General features: G+C 39.4%; 2 protein-coding genes across 7 annotated transcripts; one reads left to right on the top strand and one right to left on the bottom strand.

Annotated features, from left to right (window-relative positions):
* The first annotated feature begins 1083 nt into the window (after positions 1–1083).
* On the top strand, positions 1084–4409 carry ttc1 (tetratricopeptide repeat domain 1). Its single transcript, XM_067491662.1, has 8 exons — positions 1084–1243; positions 2214–2553; positions 2804–2864; positions 2951–3063; positions 3214–3250; positions 3406–3554; positions 4065–4119; positions 4199–4409. The coding sequence occupies exons 1-8, from the start codon at positions 1188–1190 to the stop codon at positions 4327–4329; spliced, it is 942 nt and encodes a 313-aa protein (XP_067347763.1). The 5' UTR covers positions 1084–1187; the 3' UTR covers positions 4330–4409.
* An 872-nt stretch (positions 4410–5281) lies between these two features.
* On the bottom strand, positions 5282–11806 carry pfdn1 (prefoldin subunit 1). Of its 6 annotated transcripts, none has more exons than XM_067491666.1 (5): positions 11649–11806; positions 9796–9962; positions 8530–8614; positions 5514–5603; positions 5282–5374 (listed from the first exon to the last, which is right to left on the bottom strand). In XM_067491666.1, exons 1-4 carry the CDS (start codon positions 11679–11681, stop codon positions 5523–5525), a joined length of 366 nt encoding a protein of 121 aa, XP_067347767.1. In that variant the 5' UTR covers positions 11682–11806; the 3' UTR covers positions 5282–5374; positions 5514–5522. The 6 variants fall into 6 exon arrangements, with proteins under 6 accessions (XP_067347767.1, XP_067347765.1, XP_067347766.1 ...); XM_067491664.1 differs by having other exon boundaries at positions 5514–5606; positions 11649–11805; XM_067491665.1 differs by having other exon boundaries at positions 5282–5603.
* Between the last annotated feature and the right edge of the window lie 5281 nt (positions 11807–17087).

The following is a 17087-nucleotide window of genomic DNA, read 5'->3' as shown; positions in this document are numbered from 1 at the left end:
AAATTGTTTGTGGTGGTCCTGACAATGTTTTAGCAGTCTGAGAGGTTAGAGAGGAGCTGATTAGTGCTGAGCAGAACATCTCCACACTATCTGTGGTCCAAATAAGAAGGTGGCTGCACCTTCTTGTTTTAGCTGAGCACCAGGACGAGGAGACATGCTGGGATGACCCTGTATTCAGGAACGGGTGAGGTGCTTGACGGAAAAAAACAGATGGTTAGAAAATTGAATGACTTTCAGTAAAGTATAGGAATCTTGTTTGGTGGGCAGTATTACATGGACTATACTGTACATGCTAAGCTTACTAATTAAGTCAATCACAACCCAGAAAATGGTAACAGGTACAACCCCTGTAAGTCAACCACTTATTGAAGGTTAAGGTAAATAAATGAGTTTTAAGTTTGGATTTATTTTTAAAGGAAAGGGGGATGATAGGAAAAGGCCCTTTAGCCAGTTGACTTTTTTAAATCTGAAAGTTATTGTTAATTGTTTAAGCTGTTGTCTGAGTTGAGCTGGGTCAGTGACCAACATCTCAGTTTTATCCGAAAATATCTTTCACGGATGCTTCGAAAAACTCAGACAAAAAAATGTGTTCATAGTTCCTAAATTGACATTTAAATGTGTAAAAGGCCCAATTATGCACCGTCTTTTGTATAACTAGTAGCTGAAGTAGAAGTAGCTTGTAAATGAGGCAGAAACAAAAAGAACAGAGCTAAAAGGAAAAGTGGAAAAAGGTTTTATAAGAAGCAGGAAAGAGGAGATTACACTTGTAACAGTGGGATATTTTCAGTAAAATGATATAATATTAAACTGCAGGCTGTGAAAATTCAAAAGATGTAATTTGAGAGCATGTTGTGATATACTGTCCAAAAAATGAGATATGTAATATTTTACAAAGCTTAGATAAAGGTCTTGTTCTGTTTCTGTGGAGAACAAACTCCATAACTTTGGGGGGGAGGAGTCAATGCTGACATTCCTCACTGACGTTCCTATCTGCAGAGACCAGGGAAGAAAACTGCTAAGATTAACAAATTACCCTCTAAATACATTTTAAATACACGGTGACGCAGTGGTTTCATTTACTTACGCAGGTCGAGTCCAGATCCGAAGTCGAATCCGGTAGGTGGCGGTAATTCACTTGGAGCTGACCTGTCTACCGCCAATTATTCCACCAGAAGAATGAGCGCATCATGTTACCGGACGTGTCGTCACGGGGTGTCTTCGGCTTTCTATCTGGTGTTTACAGGTGAGTAGATAATTCTTTTTTAAAAAAAAAACCTTTTCATTGTTTTATCTCCTATCAAACTGTCACTTCAATTACGTCACTCTAATTTATGAATTGTCAGGCGGTTGACTTCACGGTGACGGTCCGCACTATGTTAGATGTTAGCAGCGTTAGCAATTAGCCGCATCCACGTTCACTAACATGAAAACTGCAACTTAAACTTTTCACATCTAAATAAGGAGGTAATTCGTTTTTAAGAGGGCCTGGTTGTTGTTTTCGTCGACCCCCTCATTCAAAATTCACTTTATAAATGTGCTCTTATTACACCAAAACTGGAACATTCTCGAACTGTTGTTCCATTGGGAAAACAGACAAAACCCTAGACTGAGGACGTCAGAATATTCAGTTTATAACGTTAATCATGAAGTATTTACCTGCACGAAACACTTTCAGGCTGCTGCCACATATTTTAAAAATTTTAAACTTTGACACTCTTTGTAAAATAATTTTTCTCTTTCTACATTAAATCTTTTGAGAGCAAGACGTTCACCTTCAGCGTGTGTTAAATACTTGAATCTAAATCAGAAGCGGAGGTGATAAAACTAAATGGTCAGACTTTATGATACAAATACTTTGAATGAATTAAAATAGTAAAGTGCAACATTTTTTAAATGTTCATTATTACATTAATAAAATCATTTCTTTATTTAGACGGATCCAAATACAACATCAGCAGATCCCAGAGAGATTCAGTTTACTGTGACATGCTTGTTTACTAAACACCACCATCTCATTTTTTGACCTTAGAATGACCTAAGAATGATCTGACTGAACAAGAGGAACTGATTTTCCTGTGCTGTCATTTTTAAAGGAATTGATCTGTCTTGTGTTAGAGTTAATCCACTAGATTTTATCAGTAAGGCTAAGTAATACAGAGACCAGACCACTCTGCCTTTCAAGCGTCTCATGTCAAACATGATTTGTGTTGCAGCTTGAGGATGAGCAGCCGAGGAGGTACAGCAGCAGGAAAACCCAGAGAACGGGAGGAGGAGGAGGACTTCTACGACTGTCAGGAGACTCTGGGCCCTCCAGTGCCCCAACAGGCAGGAGGGGGTTCACAGGACTTTCACAATAAAACTGAGACATTAATAGACAAAAGAGACTGTACTGAGAGTGAAACAGCAGAAAGGGAGCTACATCTGGAGGAGCAGGGTGACAGGCTCGAGGAGGATTCAGATTCAGGTCTGAAGGAGGATGACAGTCGAGGAGTTGAGTTTGACGATGACTACCTGAGGGAAGTTGAGAAGGAGCTGACAGATGAGGAAAAGGAGGTAACACATGGATAGGAGGTTGAACTGTATAACATATCGATTTAACTGTATCTGTAGGGGTGAAACATTAGTATCTGAAAAATGTTCCAGCATTTTCCTGCTGTTTGTTACATGTATTTAAAAACCAGAGCAATTTTCATTCTGTGTGTAAAGATGCCTTTGGGTGTTAGCCATGCTACAGTAAATTAGTGCTCGTTGTGTCAGTACTGCAGGTTTCTGGATTCCGGTTTAATTTCTTGTTCTGTTTCAGAGTCAACGGCAACAGAGTTTAACTCTGAAGGAAAAAGCAAACAATCTGTTTAAAGCTGGAGGTCAGTATGGACGTCTGTTTTTGACATTTTAATACAGTTCATAGACCAGTTTAAAAACCAGTATGTAAACCGGCATGTTCTTGCAGATTGGTCAGTGGCAGAACGCAGCTACACAGAGGCGTTGGGTTTATGTCCAGTTTGTTTCACCAGAGAGCGAGCTGTGCTATTCTCAAATAGAGCTGCTGCAAGACTGCATCTGGTAATCACATGCTAACAGTATGCTAACACTGTGCTAACAGGCTAACATTAGATTATCAAAGGTATTTCTACTTGTATCTGATTCTGACTTTAATTAGCAAGATGCCAACATAGCATTAGCCATATGCTAACAGTGTATTCCTGTTTTCAGGACCTAAAGGATCAGGCAATCTCAGACTGCACCCGAGGTGAGTTATGGCATCATGTCTAGCTGTAGTTGCCATGGCAATAGAAACATGTACTGACTGGTCCCTGAGGCTTTCTTAGTGATATGGCTGCATGCGGATAGTTGGTTGCCATAGTGATAAAGCTATGTACTGATGGATACCTGTGGTTGCTGTAGCAATAGAGTTGGATCCAGACTACCTGCGGGCACTACTTAGGAGGGCAGAGCTTTATGAGCAGACAGAGAAGCTGGATGAGGCTCTGGAGGACTACAAAAAAGTTCTGGACCACGATCCAAACCAGACCAGTGCTAGGCAGGCCTGCATGGTGAGTTCACTAACTGCTGGTACAACCCCCTTCCCATGGTTCAGTGGTCTGGCCATGTTGCTGATACAGATCCAGAATGAATCAGAGACTGCAGACCATGTTACCATTCAACACTGGTTCTTTAGCCTTATCTCATTAGACTGTTATTAAATTGTAAACATTTCAAGCAACAGAAATATTAATGTTGATATTGCAGCAGGTTCAGTAGAATCTACTTTATGAGAACAGAAGCAAACAAGCAGCAAATAATTTTTCAGTTTCGACCAATAAGCATCATTTTAATATCTAGTTAATGTAAAATAAAGTGACACTAAAAGAAGGTGTGTATCAGTGTTAAATATATGGATCAGATACACAGTTCACATTAGATTTTGGTTTCATTAAAGAAATGAAACATTTTGCAGATTTATTTTGCAGAAATTCACTTTAGTGTCAGTTTGTTCTTTGCACTGTTGTAATAATGGGAAACAGAAATGTATTTAACAGAGTATTTATCTGTCCCTCACTTAGAGGTTACCTCAGCAGATTCAGGAGAGAAACGAGAAGCTGAAGGAGGAGATGATCAGTACGTATGGGATCTGAATTCACAATGTGTCATCGTAATTCTTTTTTTGATTTGTTGACCTTTGACCTCTGATCTGAAGGTAAGCTGAAGGATCTGGGGAACATGGTCCTGAGGCCGTTCGGACTTTCAACAAACAATTTCCAGGTTAACCAGGATCAGGAAACTGGGTCCTATTCCATCAACTTTGTGCAGAACCCCAACAACAGATGACAAAACAGCAGATAATGGTGACATTACATTATCATGTGGAAAAAAGTGTTTGTTTAAACGAAAATAAAGTTTGAATTATTTCCTGTTTGTTTGTTTTTAATCACAACCAGTTGTTTGTGATCCTGCAACAATGAGGAAACAAATTAGATAAACTTATGTTTTTTAAATGACATCTCTTGTTTCTGTTAAACTGCTCAAGTTTAACTGCTCGTCTCAAAAAGGTTTAAATGAATTTAAACTAATTTTTAGAATAATTCTGAAAATCTATATTGATTTATTCAGCTGTTAAGTTAAAATTATAACTACAAATATTTTTTGTGATTCAGAACTGGAAATGTACTTAAAAGAAAAATCCTTGTGAAAAAGTAGCCAGTACACAAATGCAATTTTAAGGTATTTAACACCTCTCTACTGTTGTGGTTCTAAAAAGTCTTTACTGAAATTTCCACTGCTGTACTTCTAATGTAGTATTTCTCTTGAAAAAATATTTAGACTCTGTGGTATTGGTACTTTGCTGAAGTAAAAACAAAAATACATATTTAGTGAAAAATTCACATTGATGCTGACACTGATATTAACTCAATTACGATAAAATTTGAATGCTTGTGTTTTGTCTAGTTACGTAATGGTATTTTATGCTTGTTAAGAACTTTGTCTCATACATGCTTTGTCTTAAGTGTTCGCAGAAATGCTCCAAGTTCAGTTATTGTCTAACCGCAGACTATCCCCCAGTGTAGTGACCCAGTCAGTCCATATTCACATGTTTATCATAGTGCAGAATATGGAAAAGGTTACCATAAAAGGAGAAAAGGGTTGGGGGTGCAGAATGTTCTGTCCAGCAACAGAAGGATATAAAAAGTGACTTATGAAGCCTTTAGAACTGTGTTGGACGGAGGCATGGAACTTTGTTGGTGTACTCCCTTGGAAGTAAATAAAACCTTAAAAGACATCCTGGGTGTTGACTTATTTTATTGATTACATTCAAGGCATCTGTGACCAGAGGTTGTTGACTCTGCCACAATGTATTCCCCAAACTGGAGTTAACCTAGATAAGAGAATGTATTTTTAAACAGTCTGTTCTAATTTGAAAAAACGTTTCACTTTAAATCAGGAATCTCAAATTATTTTCATTTAAGTTTAATTATTGTTAACAGACACATTAAAACTTTTTATAACAGAGTTACTTTTATTGATTACTGAGCCCTCCTCGATAGCAGCATCTCCCTGATATTGTCTTCGGCTTCTTTCACGCTGCGTTCAAGGTACACTTTCTTCTGCTGGAAATCAGAAACACTCTATTTAGAACTTGGACACAAACCTTTACAAGGTGGAAATCATGATGAACAGTCGTTCGATTAGCTAATTTTTGATAATGTGACAGGTATATTAGGTACACACACACACACACGTCAGAAACCATCCCAGTATGAACCAGGGTAACTGATTTACCAGTATGAATCTCATGTATTTTTACCTTTGTTTTTGTACTTTCATTCCTCATGTTACATCATGTTCTGACTCTTAACAATACAAACAATGAAAATGGTAACAGAAACATAAAAAGCAGAGCGTTGTAACCCAGATGAGCTACACTATATTGCCAAAAGTATTCGCTTTTGGCAAGTAATCCATAGGGTTAAATATGATGTCGGCCCACCCTTTGCAGCTATAACAGCTTCAACTCATCTGGGAAGGCTTTCCACGAGCTTTAGGAGTGCGTTTATGAAATACATAATACACAGTGCTCGCAGTCTTGGCTCTAATTCATCCCAAAGGTGTTCTATTGGGTTGAGGTTAGGACTCTGTGCAGGCCAGTCAAGTTCTTTCACACCAAACTCACTCATCCATGTCTTTATGGACCTTGCTTTGTGCACCTGAATTCATTTATTTGGATGGGTGAGCGAATACTTTTGGCAATCTAGTGTATATTTAAAGACTTAGATGCAATTATTTACGTGTGTAATACTCAGCAGTGTTACATACGAAAATAAATGCAGTAAATAGTCTAACAGTCAAATCAGTCAATAAATTAACCTTTTTTTTCTCCATATTATTCATACTTATTATATGATGGGCCAGATGGAGCAGTGAGCCAAGGATGTACATAATATGAGAGCACTGAGATGCACTTTCCCAAAACTAAGGGCCGACTAACTTGTACTGGACTTGTGACTGGAAAGTTGGTGTTGTTTAATATGGAGAGAATCAACTGCAGTTAAATTACAACAACATGTACTAAAAACAGAATATGGCATTCTTAATAGCTGATAAAAAGCTGGGATCATATTGTCTGTTACAATGACTTAAATTTATTTATTGCTGCTGGAAATACAACCCCAATTAAAAATGTAAAAAAATAAAACGATGGAATTAACACATTTCAAAAAAGTTGGAACAGGGTGATGTTTACCAAAGTGTAGCCTCCCCTCTTCTTTTAATAACTTTCTGTAAATGTCTGGAAAGTGAGGAGACCAGTTGCTGGAGCTTTAGGAGAGGAATGTTGTCCCATTCTAGTCTGACGCAGGATTCTAGCAGCTCAACAGTCCTGGGCCTTTATTGTCGGATTTTTTGTTTTCTGTTGTGCCAATATTTTCTGTTGGTGAAAGGTCTGGACTGCAGACAGGTCATTTCAGTACCCTTTTTCTGCAAAGCCATGATTTTCTGATAAATTCAGTATGTGGTTTAGCATTGTCTTGCTGACATATGCAAGGCCTTCCCTGAAAAAGACCTTGTCTGGAAGCATATGTTGCTCTAAAACTATGTACTTTTCAGCATTGATGCTGCCTTTCCAGATGTCTAAGTTGCCCACGCCATAGGCACTAATGCACCCCCACACCATCAGAGACGCAGGCTTTTGTACTGTCTGCTGATAACAAGCTGGATGGTCCCTCCTCCTCTTTAGTCTGCATTACAGGGCATCCATGGTTTCCAAAAAGAATTTCAAATTTGGATTAATCTGACCACAGAACAGTTTTCTATTTTGCCTCAGACCATTTTAAATGAACTTTGGCACAGAGAGCTTTTCTGGATCGTGTTCACATATGGCTTCTTCTTTGCATGATACAGCTTTAAATTACATTTGTGGATTATACAGTTAACTATGTTCACACACAAATGATATCTGGAAGTGTTCCTGAGCCCATGCACTGATGTCCAGTAATCATGCCTGTTTCTAATGCAGTGCTGCCAGAAGATCACACATATCCAGTTTTGACCTTTGGGCTTGTCCCTTGTGCACAGATTCCACCTGATTCTCTGAAGCTTTTGATATTTCATACTGTAGATGTGGGAATCTTCAAAGTCCATTTTTCTGAAATTTTCCCAATTTTTAGACGCAGATTTGTGAACCTCTGACCGTCTTTACATTCAAGAGGCTCTGTCTCTCTGAAATGGTCCTTTTATACCCAATCATGTTACTGACCTATTGCCAATGAATCTAATTAATTGTCAAGTGCTCCTCCATTTGATTTTTATTTGCAGCAATCAATTGTCCAGCCTTTTGTTTCCTGTTCCAACTTTTTTGAGATGTGTTGCTGTTATCAAATTCAAAATGAACCATTTTATATTCAATGGTAAAATGTCTTAGTTTCAACATCTGATGCCGAAATCTAACAGAAACCTCACAATCTAATAACGACTTTGTTGAGGTTACAAATTGTTGGTCAGCAGTTTTAATGAGAAGTAAATTATAATAAACTGTTCAACTCTGCTCACTGACGGAAGCATAATGAAACAACAGTAAATGTTTGTGATCAACAGCCCAGACCCTCCTGTCCAGATTCTACTTTGGTGTTGAATCACCTTTGTAAGATGTGAGTCGTAGAGATGTCTCAGTAATATGGTAAATGGTCTGCACTTATATAGCGCTTTTCTACCTATTGGCACTCAAAGCGCTTTACACTGCTTCTTTTTTACCCATTCACACTCACAATCACAAACACACTCATACACCGATGGGGGAGCTGCTATGCAGCTGGCCAACACTCACCGGGAGCAACTAAGTTGGGGTTCAGTGTCTTGCTCAAGGACACTTCGACATGTGACCGGAGGAGCCGGGGATTGAACCAACAACTGTGAGATTGGTAGACAACCGCTCTACCTTCCTGTGCCACAGTCGCCCACATATATCTGATGTAGTTTAGACTTTAAGCGGCTGCAATTTTACTATGAACTCCTGCCATGTGCTCTGTGTATTTGTACCTCGAGCTCCTTGATTTTCTCATTCGCCGTTTTCTGTTTGTCCATCAGCTGATTGTTGATCTCCTTCTTTGACTGCAGAATGAACCTGAAATACACAGAGCTGCTGTTTAAGGACCGTCAGTCACATCACATGAGCTTCATAGCGAGAACTGTCAGGAATAAAAAATAAAGAATATAGAAGAATAAAAAAAAAATACAGTAATCTTGTGTTCAATAACAGACTTTCTGATCAATAATTCAGATATCTGCAGTTTATTTTCTGAAATCAAAAACGAAGCTACTCTGTGACTAATTCATTAAGCAGGAACTAGTACTGAACTACAAATGTTATTTTCATTGTCAACGTGATATGAAAAGGTGCAATAGAAATGAGTGCCTGAATTGTGATGAATGTATCCATCGATCACCTGTCCTGTTCAGAGTCTATCCCAGCTGTCATTGGGAAAGAGGCAGGGTCCACCCTGGAATGGTATCCATTCAATTCATTTTTCAATTCAACCATAATTATAAGGGTTTTTCAGTCTGTCTCAGTGGCAACAGCGAGACATACACAGGCCGAAAACTATTCAAACTCACATCAATACCTATGGCCAAGTTAGAGGCGTAACATGTATGTCTTTACAGTGTGAGGGGAAACGAGAGTACCCAGCTAGCAACAACTCTGTCGGTCTGTCCAAAATTACTGGAGTTTACAACATTTGCATTGTTTTACATTGTACATCGGTTTAAAAAAAAACATAATATCAGCTTTTCCCATGGTGTCTAATCCACCATTTGTATATGCAAGTTTGTTTGCTTATCACAAACTGCTCTGTAGATGCTAATAGTTGACTGTATGCATGTAACACGCACACTTTAATTTTTATTAAGTCACATAATCAATATTATATTAAATCATCAATATTAAACCTTATCACACATCACAGATTTCCCTCATATCATGCAGCGTTGCAGAATACTTACTCACCTATTTGGAGTGTTACTTTAATGAAGTTGCTTTTCAGGTTATAATGTCATATGTCTAATAGCAGTACTATGAACCTAGACTTTCTACAGGTTCACGAACAGAAAATAATTAGTCTAAAGCACAACCATCACTTAAAAATAAAACAGATTATAAATTAAAATTCAGAATAAAACAAACAAAAAACAACTCTAATGGAGTTTGGTTTGAATAAACCCAAACCGAGATATAACATCTCTATGACATCACTGTGATGTCACCTGGGCAAGTGAACTAAGGTGTTGGTTGTAATGGAGACTCACATTCGTCCCACTCCCTCATAGAGTCGTGTGTTGTCAGGCAGCATGGTGATCTCTGCATGTGTAAGCTTAGCGTGTTTCTGAACACGGGTCAGCTGATCGATCTGTAGGTCGGCCATCTTGACTTTCTGCTGTGTGTCGATCATCTTCACCTGCAGCTCTGAGAATGCCTACAAACAAAAAGTATTCCAATTAGCCTGCAACTCCCTATAGACAGTCCAGTTCAGTATTGATCATATTCTTTGTTCTGTCTTCATAACAGCAGGCGAAAAATATGCACCCTGGTCTCCACTTATATAGCCCTTTTCTACTCACAGTCACACACCAATGGGGCAGTAGGAGCTGGGAACTGAACCAAGAATCTTGGAATGGGTCGACAACTGCTCTACCTCTCAAGGCAAAGTCGCACCAACATAACAGTATTGCAGTGCAATGCAGTCCAACACAGAATCTGTACTATGAGTTCTACAAGGTTACAATTTATGAGATTTTAAGATGAAACTATCAGAAAGGTGATAATTCTATGATTTGTTTATTATTGAGGCCATAATGGGTGGTGGAATCCTACTGAAATGTATTCTGTCTGTTTTTTACCGGGAGGAAAATGGACATTATTTGACAGATCTCCCCAGGAGCTTGTTATGACCACTGTGTTGACAGTTCAATTGTTTTTGTAACACATGTTTTATTATGACTTATTATTAACAGCTGTCTCATTATAAAGTGACATTAACTGTAGAGGCAGACTTACTCATGTCCGGAGGTCCAACAATTATCCACCCCAGAGGTTGTTTTATGACAACGATTGAGCTGATAAAGTAATTCCACTTAAAATGTTGAGATGATAACCAATTAATTCCACAGAAGACGGTAAGAAACTGTGTACCTGCACAGCTACAAACTCAACTTTCCAACTCAACTGTGTTACTCTCTCCCAATACCTTGTAGCCCACGTCCATCTGTTAGCTCCAATAGCTATAAAAAACACAACATTGTTTCCCTGAAAGATGATTAGGCAAACTTCCTTGGCTCATACATACCCAGTCTCTAATTTTTCTCTAATATCTAATAGAAACAATTAATAACTTAATATTGACAAACAAAAACATGCAATGAACTATAAAGATCATGTCGAATGTCCTATCAAAAAGCTATAACGTAGCAAATCTTTCTGTTATAACAATGTCAAACAACGACTCGGTTTTTAAACAATGACAATAAAATGCTAAAACATATAATCAGTTATTAAAAAAACATATAAACTTCAGCTCTCACTAGGTTCGTAACCTTAGCAAGTTTACTTGTAGTTACCCTCCAATAAATCCATCGGCGAACACTTATTTTATTAAAACAAAAAATCAATGAATTTATTCACACAATAAAACGACATACGTTAATTATTTTCATTCTAACTACAGTTATAAGCATGTTTGTTTTGCAACTGAAAACAAATAATGGTTAGCGCCTTGTTCTAACTTTTAGCAGCTTATGCTAATGCTGCTTTCATTGCGTATTAAAACTTGACAAATTCTGAATTGGAAGTTTATGTAGTCTCCACAACGTCCGAAACGCGGTTTGAACAAATTAAATTAGTCCGAGTACCTCAGTACGGAGTCTTGCTAATACATTAATTCCAGAGTCGTTCTATTTAATATCTGCGAGCAATTTCAAACCTTCAATGTGAGACAAAAGCGGCATTACCTCCTTATGCTAATGGATAGTACCTTTCTCTTTAACGAACAGGTATTTATTTACGCACCACAGCTGCCTGTTATAGCCAGCGACCACATGGATGGATCCTAACCCGGTGGAGAGCTGAAATGTCGTGAAAAAGAAAATGTAGAATATAATCTTACCTTTTTCAACTCTAAGTCTATGGGCGCCGCCATTTTCACAGATGATCAGCGCATGAGCACTGTCTTCCTCGTTTAACATCGAACTTGACAAAAGTAGAACTACAACAGCGCCACAAAGTGTCCGGTCGCGCTAAACGTATTTATCACGCATGGTGTTTAACACAACTTGTATGGAGTTGCCCCTCCTCTTAGCCGCCTCTACAATTATTATATGAACATACTTTTTTGTTTTGCTTTGTTTTTTCTGTGTCGCTCTGCTTTGGGGGGTTGGATGATTGGAAGGTGTATGTATAAGTCTATGTATAAGTCTACCGATGGTGTCATTAACGACATCACCTGACTGCCTTTGAGGTGTTTTCCTTTGAACTTTACCTAGTCAGTTGTCAGGTTAACGATGTTTTGTTTACAGAAATTTGAGCTACAAGGTAGTCGTGGAAAGTGTAGCGAGTGTGTAGCTGTGTAGGTACACGGTTTCTTACCTTGTTCTGTGGAATTAATTTGTGGAACGTGTTGTGAGGAATTTATTGGTTATCATCTCAACGTTTTCTGTGAAATTACTTTGTAATCAGCTCAAATGTGGAACGTGGAATTCGATAAATGTTCAGTGATTGTCATAAAACGACCTCTGGGGTGGATAATGTTTCATTTATTTTATTTTTTTTTTTATAATTTTTTTAACATTTACCAGGTAGACAAGATTTGCATTTGAGATATCTGCAATATATTTATGACTAAACAAAACTGTAATTTAAGACATCTGAAACTACAATTTAACTGGTCAATATTTTAATTAAAGATATTCGTAAGGACCTTCTGACTTGTCAAAAGGTCCTTACGAATATCTTATATCATTTTCCATTTATTGACTTGAAATGGAAAACGAATTTAACATATCTGACTTGAAGAGTGCTGACTGGAACTAGCAAGAGAGATCATATTTCACCTTCACTAGCTTCTCTCCATTGGCCTCCCATTAAATTTAGAATAGAATTTAAAACCCTGCTTATTACATATAAAGCTCTGAATGGTCAGGCTCCATCATATATAGAAGATCTCATAGCACCATATCATCCCAGGAGACCACTTCGCTCTCAGAATGCAGGCCTACTTGTGGTTCCCAGAATTTCCAAAGGTAGAATGGGAGGTAGAGCCTTTAGCTATCAAGCTCCTCTCTTGTGGAACCAGCTCCCAGTTCAGATTTGGGAAGCAGACACCCTCTCTACTTTTAAGTCTATGCTTAAAACCTTCCTCTTTAATAAAGCATATAATTAGTTATAGTTATGCTGCCATAGGCTTAGACTGCTGGGTGACCCACCCCCCAATGCACTGAGCTCCTTTCCTCCTCTTGACCTCTGTCCCCCTCTCTCTGTCCCTTTCTGCAGGTGTCCCCCGGCTTTGAAGCTGTGTGTCTTCCAGCGTGCAGCTACTGGTCCTACCTATATAAATAAAGTTGAATTGAATTGAATTGAATTGAATTGAATTCCTGATCCTATCCATCCTCGTCACTCCCAAAGAGAACCTCAACATCTTAAGCTCTGCTGCCTCCAGCTCTGCCTCCTGTCTTTTCTTCAGTGCCACTGTCATCGCTCACCGTCTTCACCTTCATCGCCTCACCACCGTCTTGAACACCTTTCCTTTCATTCTTGCTGATACACTCTTCTCCACCCGTTCCAACCTGCCTGCACTCACCTCTTCGCCTCTTTTCCACACTCTCCATTGCTCTGAACCATTGACTCTAAGTACTTAAAGTCCTGCACCTTCTTCACCTCTGCTCCCTGTAACCTTTCCGTTCCACCTGGGTCCCTCTCATTGACAAACATGTATTCTGTCTTGCTGCAGCTAACCTTCATTCCTCTGATTTCCAGAGCAGACCTCCATCTCTCTAGATTTTCCTCCACCTGCTCCCTGCTGTCACTACAAATCACAATGTCATCTGCAACATCATAGTCCACGGAGATTCTTGTCTAACCTCATATGTCAGCCTGTCCATCACCAGAGAAGGGGTGACAAGAAGGGGCTCAGAGCCGATCCTTGATGCAGACCCACCTCCACCTTCAACTCCTCTGTCACACCTACAGCACACCTCACCACGGTCATACAGCTCTCATATATGTCCTGCACCACTGTCACATACTTCTCTGCCACTCCAGACTTCCTCATACAATACCACAGCTCATCTCTCGGCACCCTGTCATACGCTTTCTCTAAATCTACAAAGACACAATGCAACTCCCTATGACCTTCTCTGTACTTCTCCATCAGCATCCTCAAAGCAAATACCGCATCTGTTGCACTCTTTCTATAGCTATTGCTGCTCACAAATATTCACCTCTGCCCTTAGCCTAGCTTCCATTACTCTTTCCCACAACTTCATTGTGTGGCTCATCAGCTTTATTTCTCTGTAGTTGCCACAGCTCTGCACATCTCCCTTGTACCTTCACAGGTATGTCATCAGGACCAACTGCCTTTCCACACTTCATCTGCTTCAAAGTCCTACTTAGTTCACTCCTACTAATCTTTGCTACTTCCTGCTCCACACCAGACACCACCAGACCACACTCATTCATTAACTCTTCAAAATACTCCTTCCATCTTCCCATCACACTCCTGGCACCTGTCAATATATTTCCATTCTTATCTTTAATCACGCTAACCTGCCGCACATCCTTCCCATCTCTATCTCTTTGTCTCGCCAACCTGTACAAATCAACATCTTGCTCTTTAGTGTCCAACCTAGCATACAAGTCCTCATATTCCCTTTTGTTTGGCCTTTGCCACCTCTCCCTTCACCTTACGCTGCATTTCCCTGTACTCCTGTCTACTCTCTTCAGTCCTCTCAGTGTCCCACTTCTTCTTAGCTAACCTCTTTCTCTGTATACACTCCTGAAGTTCCTCGTTCCACCACCAAGTCCCCTTGTCTACTTTCCTCTTTCCCGAATGACAAACCAAGTACCCTCCTACCTCTCTCCCTGATCACATTAGCTGTAGTGGTCCAGTCATCTGGAAGCACCTCCAAACCACACAGAGTCTGTCTCAGTTCCTCCCAGAAAACTACACAAAATTCTTCCTTTTTCAACTTGCACCACTTCGTCCTCTGCTTTGCCTTTGTCCGCTTCCTCTCCCTCACCACCAGAATCATTTCACACACCACCATCTGGTGTTGTCTGGCTACACTCTCCCCTACCAATACTTTGCAGTCACTGATCTCTCTCTAAGATTATAACATTGACACAGGACGTTGTCCACCTGAGTACTTCTACCGCCGCTCTTATATGTCACCCTATGTTCCTGCCTCTTTTGGAAGAAAGTGTTCACTGTAGCCATTTTCATCGTCTTTACAAAGTCTACCACCATCTGTCCTTCTACGTTCCTGTCCTGAAGACCAAACCTGCCCATCACATTCTCATCACCTCTGTTCCCTTCACCTACATGTCCATTGAAATCTGCAACAATCACCACTCTCTCACCTCTGGGGATACTCTGAATCACTTCATCTAACTCACTCCAGAATTTCTCCCTCTCTTCTAACTGACATCCTACCTGTGGGGCATAACCACTCACAACATTGAACATCACTCCTTCTACTCCTAAGCTTCTAGTCTTGCTACCTTTCCACCTGGTCTCCTGGACACACAGTTTCCACCTCCTTCTCTGCATCATGTCAACCAACTCTCTAGCCTTCCCTGTCAGACCCAACATTCAAAGTCCCTACTGTCAGTCCTGGATTGTTTGAGCAAAGAGACAATGCTACAACAATGAAACAGTTACACCACTAGGATGTTCAGTTGGTTGGATGAAGGCAGGGGAAGAGTGTTCAATTTTTATAATGACATAGTCCAACAAGTCAGGTGTTATGCTTAACCAGAGCTTCAAATTTCAATAAACATACCAATATCACATTACAGTGAAAGCATTGTATTAGAATTGTGACCTGAGTATAAATCAGCTTCAAAATATAAAGTACCAAAAGTAAAAGTTCTCAGAAAGTTATATTGCATTAATATCATGCCTAGTGCTGCTCAAGAGGAATTTGCTGGGTTTTATCCACATATCTGTATAGTCCTAACTTTATACTAGTCGTGACTCTATGGACCACCGGATAAGTGGTTTGACTCCTGGTTCCTTCTGGGTACATGCTGAATTGTATTTGGGGCCATCGGTGTGTCAGTGTGTGAGAGAATGTGTGAATGACACTGAAAAGAAATTTGACTAAAAGTGCAATATAAGCAGAGTATTTACCAAGCATTCACTCATGCGGCTTTTTATTGCATTATAATCTGCAGCTTTACATTTTATTAAAATAATAAAATAACAGTTTTCACATATTTCAATATTTTCTGAGAGAAATAATTTCTGAGAACAGATTATCCCCAATTTTAAAAACACTTCAGACCAGTTAGACCAGCTGGAACCAGATCAGACTTTGGATCTGCGTAGTGATTCTCAGGTGCATTAAGAGAATGAAAATTCTGAGAGCTCTGGGACCTCGACTCTGAGGGACCTGGTTCCTAATCTATTATCTGTTTTCTTACTAGATAGATTACTCTCAATCTGACTCTTGGATTATGTATCAGATTTAATGTGAGTCCAGGTCTCTGAAGTTCATCCTGAACCAGGACTTTGGAAACCCTGAGAAGTCTTTAAAATAATTTTGATTAATATAATTTTTGTGGTGTATTTTTTTAAAAATAAAGTAAGCTTATATTGAATGAAGTCTGGTGCAGATGAAACTGTGAAGATTATCTCACATCTGATTCTGTTATTCCATAGGTGTGGTCAGAAATTGCCTGCAGAGATGTTTGTGCTATGGTGCATTTATGTGCACAGTAAAATGTGTAAAGTTCCGATCTGGTACAAGTAAGGGATGTCACAATGCTCCTTTTTCCACAGAGACCAATGCACATCTGCACAGTATTATTAAAAATCTGATTGCTGATTGGAGGACGCTACACCTGGGCTCCATGGAAGTGGTCAGTAATCAGCAGGTTTTCTCTCAATATAAATATAAACTCTTCACATAAATAATTATTATCTCTGTCCATATGTCTCTGCCCTCTCAGCCATAAACAGCCCAGGATCTTCAGCATCAGCAGCTCTTCAGAGTTGTACTGCAGTGAGAGAGAGAGAGAGAGAGAGAGAGAGAGAGAGAGAGAGAGAGAGAGAGAGAGAGAGAGTTAGAGAGACATGTGTTATTGGTGACATGATCAACAGGTTGCCACATGATCAGTCATCATCAGATAAACTTTTAGCCCCTTTTAGAAATACATTTACTTTTACGCTGATGCCATCTGAATGTGTCGGCTTTCAGACTAGACCAGTACCTGGTCAGGACCGCGTAACATGTTACTTTCAGTAGGGCACCTGCCTGAACTGATGCTGGTGTGTTAACAAATAGATAAGATCATGACATACTGACACAGACCAATTACCACAGTCCAG

Source organism: Channa argus, chromosome 22, assembly GCF_033026475.1.
Source record: "Channa argus isolate prfri chromosome 22, Channa argus male v1.0, whole genome shotgun sequence".
Lineage (NCBI taxonomy): Eukaryota > Metazoa > Chordata > Actinopteri > Anabantiformes > Channidae > Channa > Channa argus.
This window is presented reverse-complemented; position numbering and strand designations above follow the sequence as displayed.